The sequence below is a fragment of the Pteronotus mesoamericanus genome, unplaced genomic scaffold (assembly GCF_021234165.1).
Source record: "Pteronotus mesoamericanus isolate MK-2021 breed Mesoamerican mustached bat unplaced genomic scaffold, CSHL_Meso_final contig_68, whole genome shotgun sequence".
Taxonomy (NCBI): Eukaryota; Metazoa; Chordata; class Mammalia; order Chiroptera; family Mormoopidae; genus Pteronotus; species Pteronotus mesoamericanus.
Genome location: NW_026555234.1, coordinates 8,178,028 through 8,203,225, shown reverse-complemented (window position 1 = coordinate 8,203,225; position 25,198 = coordinate 8,178,028). Strand labels below are relative to the sequence as shown.

The following is a 25,198-nucleotide window of genomic DNA, read 5'->3' as shown; positions in this document are numbered from 1 at the left end:
CTCTCAGCCCTTTAACCGCCCCAGCCCATGGAGAAGGCAAGCATGTGGCAGGTATTATAAAACTGCTGTTGGCCCCCGCTGGTGGGGCTCAGAGGACTGAGCGCCGGCCCGCGAACCAAAGGGTCTCTGGTTCAGTTCCCAGTCACGGCACAGGCCTGGGTTGAAGGCAGGGTCTCCAGTGGGGGGCGCACAAGAGGCAACCGCACATTAATGTTTCTCTCCCTCTCTTTCCCGCTTCCTCCCCCTCTCTCTAAAGATAAATAACTTAGCAAAAGCTTTAAAAAAAAACTGCTCCAAGCCTCAGTCCCCTTCTGTGAAATGGAGAGCTGTGACTTTGGCAGGGTCACAGGACTGACACACGACAGAGCTGGTGCCAGCACCCCTTCTTCTGATTTCCGATTCCCTGATCTTTCGTGTGGGTTGTAACAAAACTCCTATCAACGGCCAAGGCCCAGGCCTGTCTCCTCCTCATGGCTGAGATGCCAGCGGCCACCCTGCTCCCCTCCCTGCGCTCACCATGGGCGGCGCGAGTCTCGCCTCCGCGCCCAGAGTACTCGCGGGTTGTGGCTGCGTCGGGGTGGAGGTGCGGGTCCCTGCTGGGTCCCCCTCGACGGTTACTTAGACACACACACAGCAGAAGCTCCTCATCTTCAGTGGCTGCCGTGCCCACTGAGGCACCAGCAGCTTTCCACGCGTTCCCCGCTTGCTCCCCGCCTCAGACCGTTCTGTCCTGGTCACAGGCTCTCTTCCTGAGAATCTGGTGTTCTCTGCCTCTACCGCTTCTGGCTTCTGATTCTGTTCTTGCTCCCGGCCACATATTTCTCTGATCTTCCTTCCGCCTCTCTGATCCATATATCGTTTTATATGCATCAGATAAGCATTTGCTGAACACCTATTATGTGCTCTGCCCAGAGGATGCAAAAGTAAAGCAGAAAACCTGACAAGAATATAAGCGTAAAAGTGTCAGGGAAGCACAGGCAAGGGTGACGCGGTGGGAACGGAGCAGGGGGATGGGTTCCCCTGGGACACGTGGGGACATCTTCGCAGAGCGGGCCATGGCTGCGCCTGTTTGCCTGCAGAAAACGGGAAGGGAGTTCCTGGGCCAGCGCACAGTGTGAACCAGCTGACATGTTTGCCAGAAACGAAAAGTAGTGTAACTGGAGATCGGTGACCTAGAGATTTAGAGCAGGCAGGTGCGAGACCCGACTGAAGAGATGGCCAGCGGCCACGTTGGAAGAGATCTGCTGTCCTCACTGCTGAGGTGTGGACCTTACCTAGAGGGGACCAAGAGCTGCTGAAGGGTGTCCCTGGTGTGTGAGCTTGCTGACTGCACGAGGCCAAGTCAGCTGAAGGGAGGGCAGACTGAGGAAGGGCACGGGTCTGGAAGCTCTTGCAGGAACCTGAGAGAGAGGAGGACCAGCGCGGCTGGCGTGTGGAAAGAAGAGGGAGAAGCTCCGTGTTCCGAGCGACACTCACGAGGGCTTGGTTAGTGGAGAGGGGCTTGGTCAGGATTGGCCCTGAGCTTCTAGCATAGAATTTCCTGCTGATGCCAGGAGTGCATGCCAGGCTGCAGGCGCGGGGAGCAGTGGGGAGCCACTGAGCCCGGCTCTGCGGGTTAAAGGCGCCTGTGGGACTTCCCGGTGGAGTTGCCCAAGAGGCCATCAGGAACATGGGTCCAGGCTCAGGAGTCAGAGCTCCAGATATGGTGACTTTAGGACTGAGAGGATGGTCAAAACCTATGACTGTCCAAGGAGGGTATGTATAGGAAAGAAAAAAAGAAAAAGAGAGGGTCACTGAGGATACATCCGAGACTCCTGGCTTGCTGGGACGTAGTGAATGGAGCACCAAACCAGCAAGCGTTTAAGGGTGAGGTGGAGGAGGAGGAGCCGCCCAAGAGCCTTAGGACAGAAAAGCCGGCCACTGGAGAGAGAAGAATGCCGTGGCGGAGGGCGGCAGGGAGGGGTGGGGGCGCCGCGGGCGGGTGCCGCTCAGGGATCCCGGTGAAGTGACTCAGCCCTCCCTGGCATCAGTGAGAGTTCGTTTGGGTGCAGGCTCTTCAGTTTTCTGTGTATCCTGCTGCTTCGCAGTCTGCACAGGAGAGAGCCGGTATTTGTAGATACTAGCCATCGGGACATCCTCTTCTCCCTAATTGGAAACCTCACTGAATGGAGCATAAGTGTAATTTTTGCCCTCTCACTGCTCATTTGCAGCTCTAAGGCTTCCTTTTCTCCCCTTCAGACAGCAGATCTTGTTCTGGTTTTAGCCAGCCGACAGCAGGTTAGAAAGTTCCTAACGAAAAGTTTTACTCTACACGGACTTGGTTATGCTAAGGCCTTTCATCGAACATCTGTTTGTATATACAGCAGAGTTCACGCCTTGCGTACAGTCCACTATAAATCTGGTGCTCAGAGCACGGTGATGATTCAGCCAGTCCCTGTGCTGGGCTGCAGGAGCTGGAGGTCTGCTTTTCCCTCCCTCTGCCTCAGTCCCAGGCAGCTGTCATGGTATCGCTAACGCTCCAAACGGACTGTGAATCCTGTATTTAAGGCGAGAGAGAGGAGAGAGAGAGGAGAGGGGAGAGGAGAGAGGGGAGAGAGAGACACGGTTATTATTTTTTGGCATGACACCTAAACATAAGCAAGCCACTTGACCTGATGCTCAGAGAACTAGCGATCTGTGTTAAGTGCTGGAGGAAGCAGGCTGTTTTAGGCCCATCGACAGATAGGAAGTCTGCCTCTGAGTCTCCCTAGGGGCTTCTACTCTTTCCCCCGTGCATAATACAGACCATAGCTCTCCCGTAAGACTCAACTCCTTATGTAGATAAACATAAACGAAGTCACCTTCTCTCTCTGTCATTTTCGGGCGGGAGCACTAGTACTGCATTTGGTAAAAGGACCTCGAGACCAGCTCCGAGCAGAGAGGACGGACGGTTTGAAACCTTTGGTGTCCTGAGTTCTGGAAGAGAGTCGGGCCCCCGGGGAGTGTGAGGAGGAAGGTGTGTGTGAAGTCAGGGGTCCTGAGAGGTCACTGAGGTACAGGCTGCGGCTGGAAGTGGCCGATCTGGGCATTAACAGCCTGGCCCCTCGATAAGTCGGCCAGCCACAGCCCGGTGGGAAATACCAACCTCCTTGGGCCTGACTTTGCTCATCTGAGACGAGATGATTCTGGCTGAACTAGCTTTGAGGAACAGAGGAACCAGGTGGGTGAATGAAAGATCCAAGGGAAGGGAGGTCTTTCAGGCCTGAAGTTCTACTTTGTACAACTTAGTATCGCCAGGGTTCAGAACGAACTGGCCTAAGGTGTGTGCCTCAGTAGTGTGTGGATTATTTTGACCTGAAGGCAAGATTGCATGGGCTCAATAGAAACTTCTGCCCCTCCCCCCAACTATCCAGAAGAATTTAAATTAGGGGCCTGGCTCACGGTAAGAGTTACCACCAGAAATACTTTTAAGCTATCTACATGGCAGGGCAAACTCATAACTCCTGAACACATGGAGTTACCTCCCGAAGCCCCAACGTGACTAACCTGTCCCCTCGCTCGACTGTCACATATGCCTCACTTTCCCCTTTTCGTCTCTGAGCCTCCCATGGGGGCGGGGGGTTCCCACACATATGTAGGTAATTGAATCTGGTCATTTTCTCTTACTAATTTGTCTCATGTATATCCGATTAATAGGCCAGCCGATTGAACGTTGAGGGTAATGTTTCTTCCTCCCCCACACTGTGATAAACACCATGTTGGTAAGCCTTCACCTAAAGAAATGGCGCTATTAGGCACTTCTGCAGGATCTCTGATGCTGAAGAAGTTGTACCAGTATCCATGTAGTTCACCCAGGATAGTTCTTGGACTAAAGCAATGCCTGTTAGGTGACTTGACTTCCTTTAACAACAACAGCAGCAACAACGATGACAACAACAACAACAATATATATCTATATGTATTCTCCATATTATATACGCTTACTGTGTATTCTTTTTTTCCTGCCTTCATAGTCCTCTGTATAACCTATAAGGCCCAGAACTAGGCTCTTGCAAAAGACTTTTATGACTATTTCAGCTCATAGTAATTGTCTCTCCTGTATTTCTGTGGAATTTTCAGCTTCTATCACACAGAGCAGCAATTTTCTCAACAGTCTTTGCTAATGATTTCTGCACAGTTCAGTTTTAGGCACAGAATTATAGATGACTTTATTTTAATCTCTCATTTTTACATAAATGTATTACCTGTGGCCCCAGCTAACTTGTAAGCTCCTTGTTAAATACTGTTTTTTGTTTTGTGTCATTTTCTTTTCCCATAGAGCTTTCATTGCTGAGGTTCCTCAGTGCCGAACTAACAAGAGGGTACTTCCTTGAACATAACGAGGCCAAGTACACAGAAAGAAGAGAAAGAGTGTACACTTGTATGCGAATACCAAGGGAATTGGAAAAGGTACCTTTTTTCCTATAACCAGATATCATTTTAAAAGTTATGTCAATGTGTCAGTCATACCAAAAAATAAGTGAACAGCTTGAGTTGAGTTTTTAAATGATTAGAAATGTTATCACAAGTAATTAAATATGTTGATTGGGGGAGTAGGAATTCCCATATAGGAAGAGGCTTAAAAGTATATTTTTAGTGTAAGGTCCAATGATTCTTAACTTTTGCTTCTTATTAAACTTACTCTCTTTCCATTTGTGTTCCACCTCAATAACTTTTTCTGAGGAATCACCTTCACTTCTTTAGTTCACTTCAGTTTTGTTTTAGTAGAAGCACTTCATTTTTCCATTCAGCATGATAAATTATTTAATTACAGCCTTTATTAAGGTTTCAGTTTCTCACAATATGTCCCTCATATTTAAAAACACAAGGGACAGTGTCTTCGAGGAAAAGGTGGCCCCCTGCGCCTTCATCACAGGCAGTATCACATCGCAGGGCCAGCAGTCACCGCGGCGCTGAGTCCTCACACACCACGCTCCCTTGGTTGCGACTCACCCTGTCAGGGCCTGTCAGGTACGACAGGAAGGCCACCTTCGCCTCTGCATTGCTAGAGGTGGCGACTGGGCACTTCCAAAATTCCTTGCTACAAGGAAAGAATTCAGCTTTAGCTATATTAAAACACATTTTTATAGCTTTATAGTAACATAAAACTTATAATTCAGTCGCTTCCTTAGAATCATACTTTCTGTTAGAGCGGCTGTCAGAGAGCGTTGCAGGTTTGCTCTGTGGCGTGTTAGTGACCAGAGGCGAGGTAGGCAGGGAGCGGTAAGGATCCCCGGGTTTGGCTGGTGTCCTTTTATTTCTGACAGTCCATCAGTGTGGTGGAAGGACAGTGTCAGTCAGGTGTAAAGTGACAACTTGAGAAACGTCACTTCACATTGGTTCTTGGTGACATGTCACACGCGGAAGTTTCGGGAAGTTCTGTACCTCTAGGGTGAGATGTGGAGAGCTGGAGCGAGCGAAGATTCTGGGAGAGAGAACAAACATGGCAGTGCAAGCATTTGTTGCCTGAGGTCGGGGTCCCCGTGGGCTTGGTTGCCGACGTGCTGTTGCATTTCTCGGGAGTTCTCGGGCTCCCAGGAGGTGGAGGAGCCGAGGGCCTGGCCGGTGTGAAGGGCCCGTGTGTGGGGCGCCCTCGGTGCACCCTCCCCCCACGCCGCAGCACCGTCGTTGTGTATATTGGAGCTTGTGTAAGATTTGGGGGGGGGGGTAATGTTTATTCTGTGTGCAAAAGTGAAAAATTAAACTAATTCTATTTTTCTTAAAATACTTTTTGAAAAGCAAGGCTCACTTTTTCCTCTAGTCGTCCGCGGTGGGGTGGACGTGCCAGGGACCGCAGGGGCCTGGGGGGCTGGGGGTCGGCTGGGGCGGTGTCCTCACACAGGGCAGCCTTGGCTGTCCCCGTTCAGCTCCCCCCCGCCCCTAGCCCCGCTCTGTCCGGTGGGGGCTGTTTTCTCGCCCTGTCTGAGCTGCCCTGGGACCCACTTCTCTCCGGAGGGGTTTGCCCGCAATCCACAGCCAGACCGTGGCCACGCCCTGGGGGCGGCCTCGGAGCGGGAGGTGTCTGTTCGGCCCTTTTGTTATCCCTCCTGGGACAAATACTGAGCTGTGGCGACGTCCGTTGGTAATCCTGTCACCTCATCAAAGGCAGGTACAGTGGCAACACGGAAAGAACAAGCAAGTTTCTGAGGAGATTTCTCAGAGAAACTGGTAAGCATTTCATGTTTGGTATTGTGAGTATTAAGTTGTCTTCTGGGGAAACTGCCTACAGGTCTTGGTAAGAGTATAAATCAGTGTTTTTCAAACATGGGCCATTACAGGGCCACTGATGGGTAACGCATATGGTAAGTTACAAATCAGTAAGGATCTTTTCTTAAGAATAAAGTATTAGATACTCTGATTAGATGCATTGGATATACTAAGGGTGTTTTTTCCGTGAAACTTTGGTTTCATTTGTATGTATGTAAAATATATTTCATGAGAAAAGTTGAATTAATACTGTTCATGCACAGTTGTCATAATTTTCTAATCCTTTTTCCCATGGAAGAGGGTTTTGGGTTTAGGCCTATGTAGGAAAATTTGATTTGGTCTTTTAGAGCAACACTCTAGAAGTTTTACTTGTTAAAGTGCATGAGAGGAAGTCATGTATTTCAGATCAGGGCGATTTCTTCTTCACTTCTCAGACAAAGGGAGCCCAGAGGAAAGGCAGGTTGCAGTTTCCTGCCAGGCTCAAGGCGCTCGTGGCAGCCGCGCTGATACCCCAGGGCCTTTCCTTTCTCGGAGCCGGAGCCGCGTTTCACTTCAGGCATTCGCTGTCAGAGCTGCAAGGCTCTCTAGACATTCCTGTGAATCTGGATTCTTTTTTTATTGGTTTCCTTTGTGTTTCCATTGTCTATTTTAATACATAATACCTTGCTCATTTTCGTTCTTGTTTTTGGTAAATGTTATGACATTTTCACCCAGCCTTTTGAGAGAGAGAGAGACACTTAATAATTACAGAGCACTTTGCTTCTACAGGGATTGCAAATACTATAAAACATGTAATTAATATTTATCCTTTAAAGTGAAGAGAAGGTCAGTTCAACATCTTTTACTGAACCTGATTATTAATGTAAACGAATCCCAGGTTTTTGTTGAAGGGCTAATTCTGACATCTGTGTGAATCTAAAACTGCAGGAAATAGTTCAAAAAATGCTCATCAGAGTATTTTCTAAAATAGCCGTAATATATGTAAGTGCTAATTCAGAGCAGCACAGATCAGTTATTCACTTATTTATTTATTTTCTCTGTCTTTGTTTTGAATACTTACTGTGTTCTAGGTACTTTTGCAATGCGGAAGTACAGAGCTGAACTTAAGACTTGTGAAGGTAATGGCAAGGTGCTGAGAGAAGGATGTAGAGTCTGTCCGTGCACCCTAGGGCATGTGTGTGCGCGTGGGGAGTGGGTATGCTAGGAAGACCCAGACGTGGAAGTTGTAGGTCCCTGCAAGAAAGGGCGGGTACACAGGAAGGACAGGCCGGATCCAAGTGACTCTTAGGTGGTTAGACCATGGAGTTTAGACTGGCTTTGGGAGGAAAACTACTGAAATAGATTTCTAAGGAACACTTTTAGCTGTGCATGTAACAGAATACCTAACAGTTAGCTATGTATGCAGCAATACCTAACAGGGGCTTAAAGAAATGAGATCTTTTTTAAGCAAGTCTAGAGGAAGGAGATCTCAATTGTTTCAGCAGGCGAATGAAGCCAGCATAGATGCAAGCTTTTTTTTCTCTCTCTTCACATTGTTGGTAAATTGGCTTTGGGTCTCTTGCTTGTTGCCTTTTAGTAGAAAGAGGACAGCTTCGGCCTCAGGCATTGCATCTGCATCACCATCAGAAGGAAGAGGAGAGGGGCTGGGCCACCTTTAAGACTTCCTTTTTTAAAGAGTGAAAGCTTTCCCAGAAGGCCCAGGCGCTCTTCCTTCTGCTTCGTCTTACTGCCCAAACTGAGTTACCCAGCCATCCCCAGCTGCCCCCAGCTGCACAGGCCCAGGAACAGAGAGTGTTACACTTTTCCAACAAAAGGAGAAACACAGTGAGAATGGTAATTGGATTAGCCGCCCCTCAGAGCTCTGTGTCCAAAAATTAGCATAGCAGTGCTCCACGTGGGTCCGAAAGAATCAGGGTGACCTCAGCGCTTTTCTGTGCGTGGTCTCCCTTCAAACTGAGATCAGACTCATTTATCTCGGAGACACCTATTCCTCATGTTAAATGCATGTCAGATGTAAGCTATGATTATTATGAAGCCTTTTATCAAAATTACTTTTGTTCTGTGGTTCCATGTGTTTATGCAACCTTGCCTATCAAAGTTAAAACTGAAATGAAAATACATGTTTGACTTTTTTATGATGTAATTCTATGCTCTTTGGTTTGGCAATCCCTTATTTCATTGTTACATTATAGTTATTTAATGCATTTTTTAAAAAAAATTGAATTCAACTCATCAGTCTTACATAGAACTATTTAGTTGTCTTGAGAATCTAGTGGGTTTTTTAACTTTAAATTTGTCAGGTCGAATATATACATACTGCTGTAGGTTTAGAATATTGTTATTTTTAGGCAAAAACTGTTGTTGTTATTGAAAGAGAGAAAGGTTACTGTTGCACAGGGGAATATTTAAGGTCAAGATTCAATACCTTAGCTTCTCCTCTCAGCCATGCAGGTCAGAGCCAGGTGGCCTGATCAAGGCCCTGTACCTTCTTTGGCTTTGACTTTGTCTAAGATTAGAAGGTTGGACTAGGTAGTCTCGGGGCCTTGCTTATAGCCTGTGAAACAGGAGTGACTGGAAAGATCCCAGAAAGGGGAATGTTACATAACCGTGGGGGGCTTAGTTCCGCTTGTTTGAGGGTCAGAGGCGGTAACCTTTAGGAAAGGTAATTGAAAAAGTTCCTTTCAGAGTAATGAGCTTAATCAAAATGTCATAGGAGGCCTTTTTATTGTTTCTCATCATGAAGTGTGTGTTAAGAAAGTACAGCCACGGTTTCACCTTTAGTTCATTGAAACAGCCCTGGGATTTCATGGCGACACCAATAGAGGGGCTTCCGCGGGCCCTTGTTGGTTGGCAGTGATTTCTTGGACAGCCTGCTCAGTTTCCAATTTCCTGGAAACACATTTGGGGCACCATCGGTCTAAATTCCCGTGAAGCGGCCGGTGTTGGTGACGCCCCCTGACTCGGACGTCCTGCTGCGTGGCTGACGAGTAGCAGGAACGTGCGGGCACCTGCACCCTCGTGGCCTCAGCTGCCTGGGCTGGCGCGCCTCCCCTTCTCTCTGAGGCATGCTGCCCCTGCTCCCAGAGGCGGTGACAGCAGCTTGCATGTCCCTCCTGAACCTGGCTCACCTTTCCCAGTGCAGGGGCACAGGGCCAGTCGGGCAGCAGCACCAGGAGCCCCTCCAGAAGAGGCTTAGAGGTGGTGTGGGCCACGGCCCAGGCATCGCGGCCTCCTGATTGCTGGGCACGGGGAGGGGGACCCATCCCGTAGTTCCAGGACACGCCAGCCGTGGGGGCTTCAGGCTTCTGCCCCGTTCATTGATGTATTGAAAAGACAACTTGTGAACTTGGCACTGTAGGGCTCTGTTTATCTTTTTTGAATCAGTAACTTATTTCTGTCCTGTTAGCTTTGGAAACAATCTTAAATCTCTTTCCTTTCTTTCCATTTGTTGTATCAGGCCATGTGATCTTTCTTGTCCTTAACCATTGTCCCTGCTTACTCCCCGTGCTCTAATGCTACTTCCTGACCAGGCCCTGAACAGTGTGTTTGTGCCTGTGAGGGGAGCCTGCAGCAGTTGCTGAGACCTCTGACCCTTAGTGTGACTCGTGTGCCCCAGGGTCCCGAGAGTGCAGCTGACCTCCTGCTGCATCGCCCCTCTCAGGGGAGCGCCCCAGCCCGGCCTGTCCCTGGCAGCATGCCAAGTAATGGTCCCCGCCTCCAGGATGTTGGGAGGATTCAATCAAGTAAGGTGGGTCAAGTGTTTACAAAATAACAGCATTTAAACATGGATTGGAATTCAGAGAATCAAGGAAATTCAAGACCTTTCCATGTGCAAGTGAAGGGGACCAGAATTTTGCCACCCCAAAACTATGCCTTTTAGGGTATTGATTTTTAAGCTGGTTATTGAGAAACAAAAGACTTAGAAAGAACCTTTGACCTTCCCTCTTTGCTGCCGAAGAGATCCAGATGGAAGGGCCTGCTTCAGCGAGGGAACCTTGACAGGCTCACCTTAGCGTGAGGCAGGAGGGTGCCAGGCAGGGGCCTGGCAGCTAGACGTCCCCCGTCTCCACTGCCGCTGGGTTGCCTGGCAAGAATCGGCTTGATACGTGAGTTCCACTCTTCTTCAGCGACCTGGAAAATGTCTGTTTCCATTAAAATCTTGACCCCTGCCCCCCTTTCTCCTCTGTCCATAATGGCATTTAAACCTGAACTCTCTAGCACACTTTGGATCTCATATCTTATGGGTCCCCCCAGCAGGTACATTTGTAATAAACATTGTATATTTTCTCCTGCTAATCTGCTTCTGTCAATTTGATTACTAGCCCAGCTAAAAGAATTTAGAAGGTGAGAGGAAAGGGGGAGGTATTTTTTGCCCTACAATAAGCTTTCTACGTATTATAAACTTCATTTGATTTATTTATTTACCTCTAAGAAATCTGTTTCTTGTGTTAAATATAACTGTAATTATTGTCAAGACCTCTATCAAAATTACTTGATTTTCCATAGTTACATGTTTTCGTAACCTTGCCTATCATAAGAGCACCTGGCTCTCGTAGGGTATAGACTTCTGGGGACATGAATTTTTGAATTCAAGTGAATACAGTTATTTTATTTTAGGGATGACCTTGAATCTGCAGTATTACTTTCCAAGTCAGTCCCTTATAAAGTTACCTATTGATAACCCGTTCTCCTTGACATTCTTCTAACCATAGGTCCCTGCATGTCTGTTGAGAACTTCTGGAATGTAGGGCAAAGATTTGCGCCCCTTAGTGATTAACCAAAGGTGATTTCTGCCCCTCTTGTATGATTACCTTCTGGCCACACAGCCTCCCAGTACATTGCACCTGTACACACTCTTCCCTTTGTGTGGGATTCTGTTCCTCCTCGCTGTGCCTGGCAAAGTCTACTGCCCAACTTCTACCCTGCGCGGGGATCTTTGCTGATTCCATCCCCTCCCCCATGTGCACACTCCCCAGGCACCCCCCCGCCCCCGCCACCGCACAGACCCGCCCTCTTGGCCGGTGCTTCTCGGACACCCCATTCATCGGGCACCAACCCCGCGGTCTCTGTCCAGTTCACTGGATTGTCAGGTCCCTGGGAAAGGTGTCCTTCCCAGTGACCTTGTGTCCTCCCATTGTAAAATGGAGCGAGACACAATCTCTACTCTCCCAGGAGTTAGACCCAGAGCTTTGCAGAGTGTGAGACCCGGGGGAGGACCGGAAGTGCCCCTTCCTGCTCTGCTGCTGCTTTCCAGTGAACACTGCAGACCAGCGCTTCTGGACTGGTGGGTCCTCCCCGAGCCGGCGGCAGCTGGTGCTCTGGTGGCAAGACAGTATTCAGAATCGCCAGAAGGCGAACGCCAGGAGGCCAATTTCAGAATCATTGTGCTCTTTTAATTTTCGCCATAACAAGTTATTTATTTTGAAATTTGAAAGAGCATTAAAAGGAGGGCAGGAGACTTTTGTGAAAAAGGGAAACATAGATTTTTAAAAGTTAAGAACCTTGCTCCATTCTAGAGAGAGAGAGGCTGGCATTTTTATTTATTTCTGTGGAGACGAGTATTTTTCAAATGATGAAGAACAATAGTAGGTTCCCAATGAATGTGGCAAAAGCTGGCTGTGGTAATTTTCACTAGCATGTGATCTTTTTTTCGACATACAGGATTACGGAATTATTGCCGTTTTGTACTTTTCTTAACATTGAAGTTCAGATGTGAAACACTTTGCTAACCTTGTTGCTATTTTTTAAATATATGTGGTGCGAATCCAGTGGCAGGTTGAGGCCGGAAGGATAAGCGACAGGTGTGGTTAGTGGCATAGGGCTTCAGTGTTCAAAGCCGTGCCTTTTGCAGGCCCCCAGAAGCCTGGCCCCGCTGCTTGGGCTCGTGAACTTGAGCAGGCCTCTGGACCTGTGCCAGGCGGCGGCGCTGGCGGGCTGAGGCCGCGGCCACAGGCCCCACACAGCACCTTGGTTTTCACTTACACTTTTTTTTTTATTCCAGAGAAGAATCTCAAGCTCTGCCTTACTAATTAAACAGAGAGTTATTTTGAAATAATTATTTTTTCATGTAAATTTTTATAAATCTCTACTCTGGAAATGAGTTCTAAATTAAATCACTGCAATTTGCAACTCCACGGTTTTCATTCATTTTTTGTGCAACACTTCCCTGGTGATTCCAGTGCAGATGCTTCCGCAGAGCCCCTGTAGCCCCTTTGGACTGTCCTCGCTGCCGCCGGCGGCCACCCGGGGACCGGAGGAGATGCTCATGGGCCGCCTGTCCTGAAACCTATCTTCAGACATTACGCCCTCAGCCTTTGGTGGGCCATGAATTTAATGAGACCAGCATCGTTTCTTTAAAAAGGAAATAGAAAATATCAGCCTGTGTTTCATGAAGTAAAAGTTAGCATTATTTTAGCAAAACTTGTTTTGGGTGTTTGGGTGTGTAGGGTTGTGTGTGTGTGTGTGTGTAGTGAATTGCAGTGTAAAGTGTATTTCTAACTGTGCGTTGTGGTCAGAATTTGAATCCACTTCTTTGGATGTTAAGCTTCTTCGCAAGACTTTATTTGATCTTCTTAAAACAGTGAACATATATTTTATTCAGCTGTGACAGCCTCTGCCACGGTAGAGCTGTACCCCGAATGTTTGAGAAAAAAGGAGGAACAAATCAAAGAATGAGTGTTAGTCTTGGAAAGCTTGTAGCGTTTGGTCTTCTGTTCCCAGGAAAGTGGAAAATGCCAAAAGTTCCAGGGCCTGATTTCTTCTTGAGACACTTGCATTTCTCTTTGGTTCTTCACCATAGGTTTTCCGCTTTCCGTTGTTTCTGTAACAGCCAATTTAAAGAGCTGACACACTCGGTATCTGGCCTCCCCCCATGAAAGTGAGGCTCCTGTCAAGCAGGAGCCCAGGTTCCACAAGGTGCACAAAGTGAGGCGGGACTGGGCTGGTGGCCGCAGTCCAGGGGGCGGGGCGCAGAGGGTGACAGGGACCTGCGGCCCACGGCCTGGCTCTCCGCTGGTAGGACAGGTTTTCGCCTGTGATCGAAGGAAGCACATTCCAAAAGCATTGTGCTTCTTTCATTTTAACCACACCGTTGTGTTTCTTTTGAAATTCCAAGTGGCACTTGAAGGAGGACAGGAGATTTTTGTGTTCCTCGAAAGGGAATCATGGAGTGGCAAGTGGCACTGCTCTCTGCCTTTCTCGTCACGCCTGGCAGACTTCAGGGGAACTTTTCTTGAGCCATTACTTACAACTGCTTGAATACTTTATGGTTATTTCGTCCAGATAAAAAGGAAATAGTAATTGCCTGTTTTACCAAGATGCCATGCAAATTAACCAAAGTGTGAAAGTACACATCCCCATTAGTAATATATGCCCACAGCTTTTAATTCTTAATAACACATTTTTCAAAGCCAGCAATAAATATAAATATGTGAAAATTTCATGCCTTTTGTAGTTTGATTCATTAAATGCCTATTATTTCTGCATTTTTAAATGACATTAGGCAGACTGGCAAAAGATGAGTTAGCACAAATATAATGACGTTCATCCCTATGCCTCATAGAAATAGTGGGTAAGATCTGGGGCAAGCCTTGAGCCCCGGGAGCGGAGGCCTCCTCCAGCGCCCAGGAGGGGCGGTGCTGCCTGCCGGACAGAGCTGCAGGAGGACCCAGCAGGAGGCACACCCGCTTGCCTGGAGGACCACAGGCAGGACAGGCACGGGGGACATTCTGGGCGCAGCTCCTCTCCAGCCCGGGGTCGCCCTGTAAATGAGCTGCACCAGGTCAGCGTCCGGAGGGGCTGGCGCAGGCCACACACCGCTCCGGCTTTCTCACCTCCGTCCAGGCAGGCCACACACCGCTCTGGCTTTCTCACCTCCGTCCAGAAGGGACGGACGTTTGCAGGATTGCATCTTGTTTGCTTTTTTAGTAAGCTTTCTTATTTTCATTTGTAGAATTTCAGAGAATGCAGTTCTGTATGGGAAAGGGTAGCATTCACACAAGAGACATAGTGGTTGGGCCACCCTCCCGCATTCCCAAGCCCTGGAGGTGTTTCTGTTGCTTGCACATTGTTTGTCCTTACATCCAGGGATGTTTTCTTTCCACTCAGTCCACTTTCTTTGCGTCTCAGCCACTGCGTTCCTTGCACGGCAACACTGAGGTCTATGGTAGTGACAGCTCCAAGTCATCCAGTCCCATGGTCGGCTTAGAGCATGAGAAGCCCCCTGAGTTCATTGGGCTGGTTTAAAACGTGAAGGGGGAGGTCGATCAGACTTTAGTTACTGTTGTTTACTGTAAACAACACTAGTGCAAATTCCTGTAAGCCAAAGAAAGGTGATGGTACTTCCATTCTTGAGAAAAAGGTGATCTTCACAGTCACTTTCCTCTGTGTGCTTGCTCATGCTTCCTCCCTCCGGAGAGTTCCCTTCCCCACCCCCAGGCCTGGCTCCTCCTGCCCCATCCGCCCTCACCTTCTCAGATATTATTAAAGGTCTCCTCTAATACGGAGCTTTTTCTAAATCTCCCCAAGTCGGGTTGGCCCTTTTCTCCCCAGGGCTCCACTGTCTGGTCCCTGTGTCCTTAATTCTGTCACAACACCGTTACTGCTTCTTTGACCACCTTTATCTGTGTGCTGCCTCTCTTTTTGCTGAAATTTGAATAAGCACACTGAGGGCAGGAACCCCATCCTGGCGGGCTGGGTGTGCGGCTTGGGTCATATGAGCAGCTTAGTGGGTGTTGGACGAATGAACAACACGCTCATCCACATGTGTCAGGTCACCAGCAAGACACCTACCTACTGTCCTTCCCAGCACGCCGCTTCCTTACGCACACACACTGAGCCACGGAGAGGCTCCTCGGTGACCTGGGAACGGGAGTAATAAATAGTGACCACTGGCTGCATGTGGGCGATGCTCAGTCTTCTCTGCAACACCCCTGTAGGCGTGTAAACAAGGAACCCTGCAGAACGCTGGCTTGCCGGCGACAGACTGGATGGCCACTCTGACCGCCTGTCGTGGATGGAAGACGAGAATGTGCAGTCTGAGCCCTGACTATAGTTTAGTGTTGTACTTTCTTTGTAGTTCGTGGTCTAAATTGTTAGAAAAAAGTTCCATATGTGTACATATGAGAAACATATTTTTGAGACACCTTGCCAAGAATCTATAAAATGTGTCCTTCCTCTTTGAGGTATGTCACAGCTGCGAGGGCCGCTGTGACAAAGCACCGTGACTGGGCAGCTGCGAGTCGCAGTGCCAAAGCCTAAGGCATCGACTGGGCTGGTTTCTCCGGAGCCCTCTCTCCTTGGCCCGTGGACAGCTGTCTTCTCTCTGTGTCTTTGCACCACCCTCCCTCTGTCCAGTTCTGTGTCCAGGCTTCCCCTTCTAAAAAGAACACCAGAAATGCTGGGTTAGGGCCTGCTCTAATGAATTCATTTGAACTTAATTACCTCTGTAAAGACTTCCACTCCAAATACAGTCATATTCTGAGGTACTTGGGGGTTAGAGCTTCAACATAGATATCGGGGGTCCGGGGCGGGGGGGGGCAGGATGCAATTCCGCCCTAACTGCAGATTTTAACTATGTCATGTATTTATGTAGGACTGTCTGTTGACAAAAGATACATGAAGTGTGATGTGTAAGGTCGTAGATACCGTACGACACTTGTGTGTCAGACACACAGGAAGTCACAGCTCTTGCAGGGCTGGGGAGCCTGGGTGTGGCTACTTCTCCAAGTCATCGAAAGACTTCACCCTCCTTCTATGAAATGTAGTCCCACATTTAATGGATAAAAATGTATAATGCTACAGAAATTGGAGGAATGTTGAACAAAGTTTAGAGTTAAAAAGTTTTCCTAAAAGTTGTCTATAATATCTTTAAAGTTTGAGAAAGTTCCCAGAAAGCCACATCAGATCTTTCATAGCTGTGGTCCAGGGCAACTTGTGTTTTGAGTCATTGGCTTCTGTAATTGATTTCTGTAGTTGGTAAACCAAAGGCTCTGGAAGGAGAAGTACAAATTTGTACTTTGAAAAAGGATTTTTCATTAAAATATGGCTCATCTACACATAGAACTACTTAACTTGTTTCTACCATAACTAAGTTATGAGAAATGAATTTCACACAAAGTTTAGCAATTCCTTATTTAAAATTTTCCTCTACAAATATTTAAAGATTATTTATGTTTTGTTTTCTTCTCTCCTTTGAACATCCAGCTCATGGTTTTTGGCATCTTTCTGTGCCTGGATGCATTTCTGTATGTGTTCACCCTGCTTCCTTTGAGAGTCTTCCTGGCTCTATTCAGGCTCTTCACTCTGCCTTGCTATGGCTTAAGGTAAGTGTAAGATCACTACTTTAAGTGTTTGTTACTTTTACTATTTACAGCTGTTAAACTAAATAATCACATGGATAGGTTTTGCAGAATAAGGATAATTCATTTGCTTTTTCACACTTTGGTCTTTAATGAATAAACAAATGCTGTTTGTCTTTCTAATGCATAATGTATGTTTGTTTAATACTTGTACTTTGTATACCACACTTATGTTCTGAATGATTTTGAACCAGAGCAGCAGGAGGCTGTGCGTGGGGACCACGGAAGGGCCTTCGGCCTGAGAGTCGGGGCCTCGCTGCCTCTGTGCTGCCTCGCCCGGCACCCTTAACGGGCCACCTGGGCACCGTCTGTGAAGTGAGGCCTGGGTTCTAGGCGAGGAGGTGGGGGCAGTGGAATCAGAGTCTCCTAAGGAGCCATTACTGCAGGGATTCGTCCTCCATCCTTTTGAGAGTCACTGCCTTAGTGGCCTGGGGAGCCTTACTTAGCGGCTGATTACAGGTGAGACTTCCTCTGATTTGTGAGAGGGGACACCTCCTGAAGACTCTTGTCCAAGTGGGAAGCATCAGACAGCGCGACAACATTGATTGGCTGGTGGCTTGGGGGCAACTACTTGACTTGGCTAGGCCTATTTCCACAGCAGTATAAAGGGGGCGTTGGGGGCCCGGCATCTTTTACCACAGCGGCTGGGAGGCGTTAGAAAGAACCCCCCACCCAGTGGCTGGCTCACAGTAGACCGGAACAAATAGTAATTTCCTTCCCTTTCTTCTCTACCAAAATTGGGAACAAGACGGTGAAAAGATGAAGCTTGATGTGAATCATGATGCTTTACTGGGCCTGAGGTTAGAAGGTGCTGGGTTAGACAGTTCTCTTTCTTTGTGTGGCTGCGTCAGCACGTCTCCGCTCTGCACGGTCACTCCCCGTGACAGGCTCCTGCAGTTCTTGGCATCGTTGCCCAAGTTACATTCCTAACACACATCACTTTTCTAATACATTGCAGTCTAAGAAAGCTTTGAAATACGGAAATGGACAATATGTACAATTTCATTTCACTCTAAAGTAGGTGGCTATTCTGTGATATATAAAAATATACTTAGTAAAGTTCTTATCAATAACTTAACCATAGAAACTGAGTTACAAAGTCATTGGTCAAGATACAGAATTATATGTTGATGTTTTTTGAAAACTAAAGTCATGGAAGATTCTCTTTTAAAGTAGTAAAAGAGCATATACATACTATTTAGTAAGCACTGAATAACATATAGTTCCTTTAAAAATGAACCTTACTTGGTCTTAGTAAGGAAGAAATTCTTCAAATATATATAGAAGAATTTATCGATCATGATTATATTGTGAGAAGAGTAAAAAATTTTTGCAAGATTATGCAGAGTAAAACAATGATAAGAATTAATATATTATTGCTGTGTGTGATACTTTTCATTTTTTAATCTTACTTTCCTTCCAGAATGAGAGAATTGTTACGTATTTTGTTAATTATGTGTTAATCAGATGTGAGAATCTTTTTAGGAATTTACCATCAACATTAAGGTATCAAATACATCCTTTATACCTTTGGGAGAATTTTTAAGAAGCTTTATTCCTATTGATAAGCCTCTTTTTAAGACCCTTGCAGCGTGTACTTTAATATTAACAGAGCCTAACCCCCTGTGCTCTTTTCTTGTATCGCTGTTGGGAGCTCAGTAACATCAGGGCCGCTTCAGTTACCTTTTCAGAAAACCACCAAAAAAAGCTAGTAAGACATTATTACATACAAATCTTCATGTGTAATTACATCACAAGGACATGTGGGTAAAGCCAGGTGAAGCTGCCTGACATAAAATAATGCCATGCAGGGATTTTCACATCTGTATGATGAGTTAGATTACTTCGTAGTTATTCTCTGATCAACAGTATGAGGCAAATTTGTGTTCTAGCCATATTTAAGTGAGCAGTTTTTAAAGAAACATGTCCTGTGTGGCCGACGGCGTGAGGAGGTAAAATGTGAAGGATGTTTTTACCCTCAGGCCCCCTCCCTCCGGGTTCTTCCTCGGGTCTGGGGCACACAGTGCAGCCCTCTGACAGCGGGGGTTTCCGCAAGGGCCTCTTTCTTAAGGCTCTTGTTTGAAGACCCCTTTTGTGGTACAGGCATCTAAACTGGGTCATCTCTGTGTGTCCTTTGTCACCTGGGGAAGCAGGGCACCAAAGTAGCATTCGAGAAGTCTTTCAGAGTTAGTCCTGAAAGCTGGGAGAGGTTTTGCCGGGAGCCGGGAGTCTTCAGTCCTCGCTCCCGCTGGTGTCGTCGTGAGAGGCGTCGTCGTGAGAGGCGGGTGGTCTCTGGGCCAGCCTTTCCTGTGTGTTTTAACAAAGACTCAGCATGTAAAGCACGGACGATTGGCGTTGTGTGTCAGGCTGTACTTCGCAATCTAAGTTTTAATTTCAGTAACATTTAAAAACAAAATTTAAGTGTCCTATTTTCAGGGCTTTGTAGCTAACATGACACTAGAGGGCAGTGTGTTACACCCTACACTTAGGACTCCAGGAAGTTCCCTGGGTAGACAGCCTTCACTCTGCAATTTGAATCAACTGAAAAATTACATTTTATGACATCACAACTAAATATGTGCTATATATAAAATGTGAAGTGCAGCTAAAATTGTGCAACAGAACTTCAGCAGTTTTAAATACCCTGAATGTAGGCCAGATTATACAGTACTAGCCTGCTTTAGCCTTCATGTGCTTTATCACAGTTGGGTGATTTGGGTTGTAATTTATGTTTTCTTTGGGCAATTTAGAAAACAATGTCTTTTTGAAATTTTTTTATAAGCACCAAATTTGAAATATTTGAAACTTAAATTGTAATGTGAAAATTATATTAACAAAGCTATTGTTGATATTGCCTAAGAGCTTTCAAATATTATAGGAGTATAAACATACATTTTACTTTTGCAGAATTTTATTATTATTCAGAAATAGCCAGAGTCTGCCTTCTTACAGCGTTTCTTCCAACATTCCCCGCTCCCTTTAAAGCGCATCAGGTGCATCCTGCCTGTAGCTGCCTCGCGTTCTGTCTTCCTCAGCCAGCAAAAAGTGCTCTTCCCTTCGGTCTAACTGAATTTTTTCCGAAGGGATAAGAAGGAATTAAAGAAATCAGCAATGGAGTTGATTATATCGTACCTGTTTTCTTTTCCTCTCTCTTCTATTTCAGGTTTCTTCCTGCTAAAAAAATAAATAAATAAAAGTTACTCTTATCCTAGTCTCTTAGTTCTTGAAATTATTCCCCGAAGAGGGGGTAAAGGGGAGATTAGTCCAAGTAATCCAGATGCAGATGTGAAAACAGTAACTCCTTGTGGTCCAGCACTATTTGTTTCAATATCACATCTACAGTGGAATAACATTATGGACGCCTTTTCGTATTTGAGATTAGTGTGTTCGCATCGTCTCCTTGCAGAATTCTACCTGGTACAGCACTTGTGAGAGGCTTTTGAAAGTTGACAGCCTCCCATATTTTCTGCTTTAGAATTCATTCTTTGAACCCATATCTAAATCTTCTGCAAACTCGCTGTGGGTTTTGGGTTTCTGCTTGTGTGTACGGCAAGGACTCGCTGCCCCACCTTAAAGCTGAGAGCCAGCGCCCAGGGGCCAGAGCAGTTCTGCAGCCCCTCGGGGACACCCCGCCATCACCGGGAGTGCTCTGGGGGGCATTCGTCAGGCTTTGCCCGTTAAAGTGTTGTTCACTTAAGGTATCGGCAGGGTCATCAGCTTCACTCGGCGGTTCTGTGTGTTGTCTGCGAAGGATGCTTGCTTTCGTAAAACGTTTACATCTCTCCTCAGTATTCTCAAGAACACCGCGGTGAAAACTATTCCTACGGAATGAACAATCTTGAAAATTCTTTGCTCCCAAATGTTTTATTATAGACTAAAATAAAGAAGCAGGCCCAGATTCTTTCAAAGCAGATTCAAGTAGGTATTTCTTCCCTCTTTCCCAGATAGAGTAGTATCTTTTTAGAAAAACATTCCAGGTACTTCTTCGATTAGGATAATTTTTTAAATGATGGGACATGAAAATCAGAATTAAGTTTTGATTCATTATCTGAGGTATCCATGTTTCTTAGAAGAATAAAAGTATGTTGTTATACTAAGGGAGGTATCAAGCCTAATTTTTCCAAATTTACTTACAGAATAAAGAAGAACCAATTTTATAGATGTTTTTAATTTGCCTGGCATTTTTGTGACTCCTCTTTCCTCCTGAAACTTGTGACTCCATTTTGTGTGTTGGATTTCTCAGTCACATTTGAGTTAAAAATTGGGGGCAATTATAGAGAAAAATGATACTATCTGGTGCCAACATCCAATAGTTATTTTTGAAAACTTTTCAGAAGGTACTAAGTGTAGAATAGATTTAAGTAATACATACTAGAGTATTTTTCTTTTACTCTAGAGCAAATAAAATATGTGCAAGCAGATTTTCTGATCTCACTCCAGCGTTCAGCATAACTCTTATTTGAACTTTTGGACTTCTTTTTTTTAAGGGGCTATAGTGTCTTTTTCTCTTGAGTGTTAACCTCATAGAAAAACTCCTGTCTCCCAGAAGTTAAAAATTTAAAATGCTTGAGAGTTTCCTAACCCACTGGATTTCCTCTGTGTGCCTTACTTCCTCCAAGATAGTTCTACCTAAAATTAACTTGACACACACACGATAGATTTTTCTCATTTTAGACACGTGCCTTAATTCTGGCCTAAGTGGTTAACACCACCCCTGTAGCACATGTAGGGAGAGCTCCTGGTAACTCTCTCTGGAGAAACAAGTATGTCTGTTATTTCCTCTCCCCAGGGCTGACCACATGGCTGATGTGTAGAGAGCAGTGTATCTGTTTTATGAGAGAGTCTTCATAACATCAGGTGGTGGTGTCCCTTGTTTCCTCACATGACACTCTAAGTAGCGTAGCAACATGACAACCTTCTCTCTTTCTTTCTCTCTCGTAAATCAGACCGAAGGGAGGAGCCCTTTCACTTTGTAGACTGGCGTGTGGTGTCACAGGGACGCCTTGTGGTGAGTAAACCCTGATTTTTCCTTCTGTTTTCTTGGCCAGATTGACGTCAGTTCAAACAAATATTAACTATAATGGGAAAAAAAAAACCCAGCATAGGTGGACATAACCACTTGGGAGTAGACACGTACTGCAGAAAATGTGGCTCCCTAGCCTTACCTGCTTGTAAAGCATTGTCCACATTTGCGCAGCATTTGACCATGACCCCACAAACACGGGAAAACCGCTCAGAAAAGTGATCTTTCCTGACTCGTGTTGGGCCAGAGTTGACAGCAAACATCTGTGCTTATACCCACTGCCGCAGCAGTCAGCTGAGCTTAGTGCCTTCCATACAAGCAGTTTTCATTTTCTGTCACTCCAAACACCTGACATGGCTTTATATAAAAGCAGTTATTTTTTTTTTCTAGTATAGTTTGAAATTATTTTAAAGCCCAAGGAAAACTTTAAGCACTTAGTAGTTGTTATTCTACTGTATGTCATGAAAACAAGATTTAAAATTTTTAGTTTTCTAATTAAGGAAAATATCTTAGTCTCAATACTTTATTCCAGTTTAACTTTAAAATTATAAAGGGACTTACCATTCATAAATGAGAACCATGTTTAATATTTTATGTTTTTCATTTCAGGAGGGCTTATATTTCTTTACTCTTTCAATTATATCACAAATAGCTTAAAATGTTTAAGGAGATAGAGAAAGAGAGAAAGGTCCAGCCTATATATTTTATAATCAAGTATCTTGTGATGATACCTTAGCATCTTTCAGCACTGATTTGAAAATTAACTAGGCAGGTGTTACCCCGTTTCTCTTGCTCACTTGTGTTGCCTCCTCTTCCTTCATGATCTTTCTGTCTGTGACCAGTTTTTACTGGTGAGCATATTATCTTCTGCTAAACAGGGGAGGAAAAAGCCTTCCCCTGACACCTTTGTCTGCAATATCATTCTGTTCACGATGTCATTCTGTTCCCATAAATACGTGGGCCTTTGAAACAATGAGAACACTTCAGCTGGTAACTGCAAATCCAGTGGAAGCATTTGCATGAGTAAAAGATAAAATTTAGAAATGTAGGAAATTTGGTTTCGGGAAGAGCAGTTTAACCTGAAAATTTAAATTTAAGTTCTGTCGAATACCTTGTTTAATATTACCTGTGTTATGATAGCTCATAGCCAACCTGTAAATTAGATTAGTGGATTTTTCACTGTGTTCAACAGCTTATTGCACTTGTTTCTGCATCCATATGGGGCTTTCAGCATTTGCAGAATGAATTGCCATTAGCTACTGTTTAACAGTCATTTATAAGGAAGAACTGTGGTCTGAAAATATTGTTCAAAAGCCAGTTTAGAGTTGATTGGCAGGGCTGTGGCTAAGCTTCTCATGGAGCTGGAAATGCTTATCAGAGTGTCATCTAAAAATACCCTGGCAGAGAGAAAGCAGATACTGGGACTGGTTCGAGTTGCTGCAAACCAGGTGAACGATTTTGAGGTTAGGTGTTTTCTTACTCAGACAGGCTATCTGACAAATACTCACGACTTTTAAGATGCTGCCTTACAAACAATTCTTTTATTTTTGCAGCTTTCCTTTTTCATTAACAGCTACATTTATATGAAAACAGGACCTTTTTTCCTTAAGAGTTCTGCTTTTATTTTTTATTTGAATAGTACTCCTTATTTTGAAAATCAGAAGCATTTCTGGAGCAACCAGTTATGGTAGAAGATTTTCACCAGAGCAGCGAGAGCACAGAAAGCAGTGGATCACACCATGGCCTATAGTCCTGTTTTTTCCTTTTTGGAAATAAAGAACAAAGATGATAGATGTATTTGCTTTTTAGCACAGTAGTTTTTCCAGATGAAATGACAATACAGTGATTAGTTATACAGTATTAAGTTATGCTGAGAGATGAAAGGTACCGAGTGGTTGGTTCCTGTAAGTTTAAAATGTCTTTTACAGAACAGCCTGAACTGGTAGACGGTGGTGAGGAGCACGCCTTCCGGAGCCGGGCTGCCCGGCCTGGCCCCCAGCACAGCCCCTAGCAGCGCACGGCTTCCGGCCGCAGGCACGCTCCTGGCTGCCCTCTGCCCCATCTTTCCAGCCGGGGTGGGGGATTCCCCCTCGCAGGGCTGTTGTGAAAACTAGGTGGCTGGGTGCCAGGGGCCTGGGCTGGGTCTGCCATGTCCCAGCTGGATCCCCAGCTGTTTGTACAACCTGCTTTAATCCTAGGCAAAATAAAGCTCATTAAAGATATTTATGCTAAATTTTTAAATTTTAATGTATTATCATGTTGGTTCAAAATGTGGTGGTATTGTGTTATTTGGGGGTATAGATTTCCAATGTTTGGTAGTTCTGATTTCTAGCAATGACTGTATTAATTACAGTAGTTCTTCATAGATACACCAACATATTGGTCCTTTGCTGCAAATGTTTATAAAGAATACAATTAGATGTATGTATTAAATAGCCCTTTATCTCTTAAGTAAAGCTGCTTTCACTAGGATCAGCTTAATTAAATAGTTGCCAATCTAGCCCCAGAAGCTCTAAGTCCAATTTTCTGCTTTGGTTAGTCATCAAAATCATTTTGGTAATTAATGCAGATTCATTAATGCGTCTCTACTTTTTGTTTCTATCATTTTCTTTAATTCATAAAACAGGACCTATGGTTTTTATATACAAAGACCTGTAACTGGGGTGATTTGTGATTTTCAGCATATGCCCAGCTGTGCCCACACTTCTGAGGAAGAGGTGGGCGGTGCAGCCCCACTAGTCCCCTGGCCGGACCAGAGGTGACAGTCACGCAGAGCCCGGGAGCGGTCAGAATGCACCCCCTCCCACCCTTGTCAGATCCGAGATGTTTATCTCCAGCTCTCAACAACTGCGACCCCTCTTCCATTTTTAAGGTCAGGGGGAGGGCAGGTGATTAATCGCCTTGATCATTACATAGCCCTTGGCAGGGATCTGCGTTCCGGCTAGATGTTTGGAAGCAGGAGATGAAGTTCAGTCAGGGTTCCCAGGGAGAACAGGGCGAGAGTCTGCCTGGGAGAGAGAGGAGGAACAGCGTGGGAGAAAAGGGAGCAGACAAACGCTGGCAGAGGTTGCTCAGCTTTGTCCTGGATGCAGTCTTACCCAAAACGTCAGCTGTGAAGAATAACTTCACTCTGTCCCGCCTGTCTCAAGGCGTGTCGTCGGACTTAGGCGAATTCTGACCGCATCTCCCTTTAGGCTCATTGGTTCAGCCCAGTGTCTTCCCATCTACTTCTAGCCCTTCCTGGACATGGTCTTCACAGGATTTGCCCCTTTTCAGGACTTTCTCAGTATCCCACATTCTCTCTGTGGACGGATGAAATGCATTTCTCAGTGAACACCACATGCATGTGCATTGTAGAAAACAAGAGATAGGCTGTGTGCCATCTGCTCCCGAGCCGGCATGGCACACGTCATCGTCATCTTGTAAAACGGTGTTCCAGGTAACCGCTGGAACTCACAGAGTCCTTGTTGAACTTCACAAGGGTTGTCGGAGGAAAAAAAGGCTCTGACCCACACATGGACAGGGTTAGGAAAGTGCTCCAGAGAGTGGGTAGCCAAGGAATACAGCTGTAGTAAGTAGATGGCTCCGCACG

The 25,198-nt window shown here is 45.7% G+C and overlaps 1 protein-coding gene across 3 annotated transcripts in view; it reads left to right on the top strand.

Annotated features, from left to right (window-relative positions):
- TAPT1 (transmembrane anterior posterior transformation 1) overlaps positions 1 to 25,198 on the top strand; it is a 55,628-nt gene that overhangs the window by 7,319 nt on the left and 23,111 nt on the right. For all 3 annotated transcript variants that reach the window (XM_054581956.1, XM_054581958.1, XM_054581957.1), the window contains exons 2-3: positions 4,298 to 4,428; positions 16,429 to 16,547. In XM_054581956.1, coding sequence (XP_054437931.1) covers positions 4,298 to 4,428; positions 16,429 to 16,547 — 250 coding nt within the window. The remainder of the gene's footprint in view (positions 1 to 4,297; positions 4,429 to 16,428; positions 16,548 to 25,198) is intronic.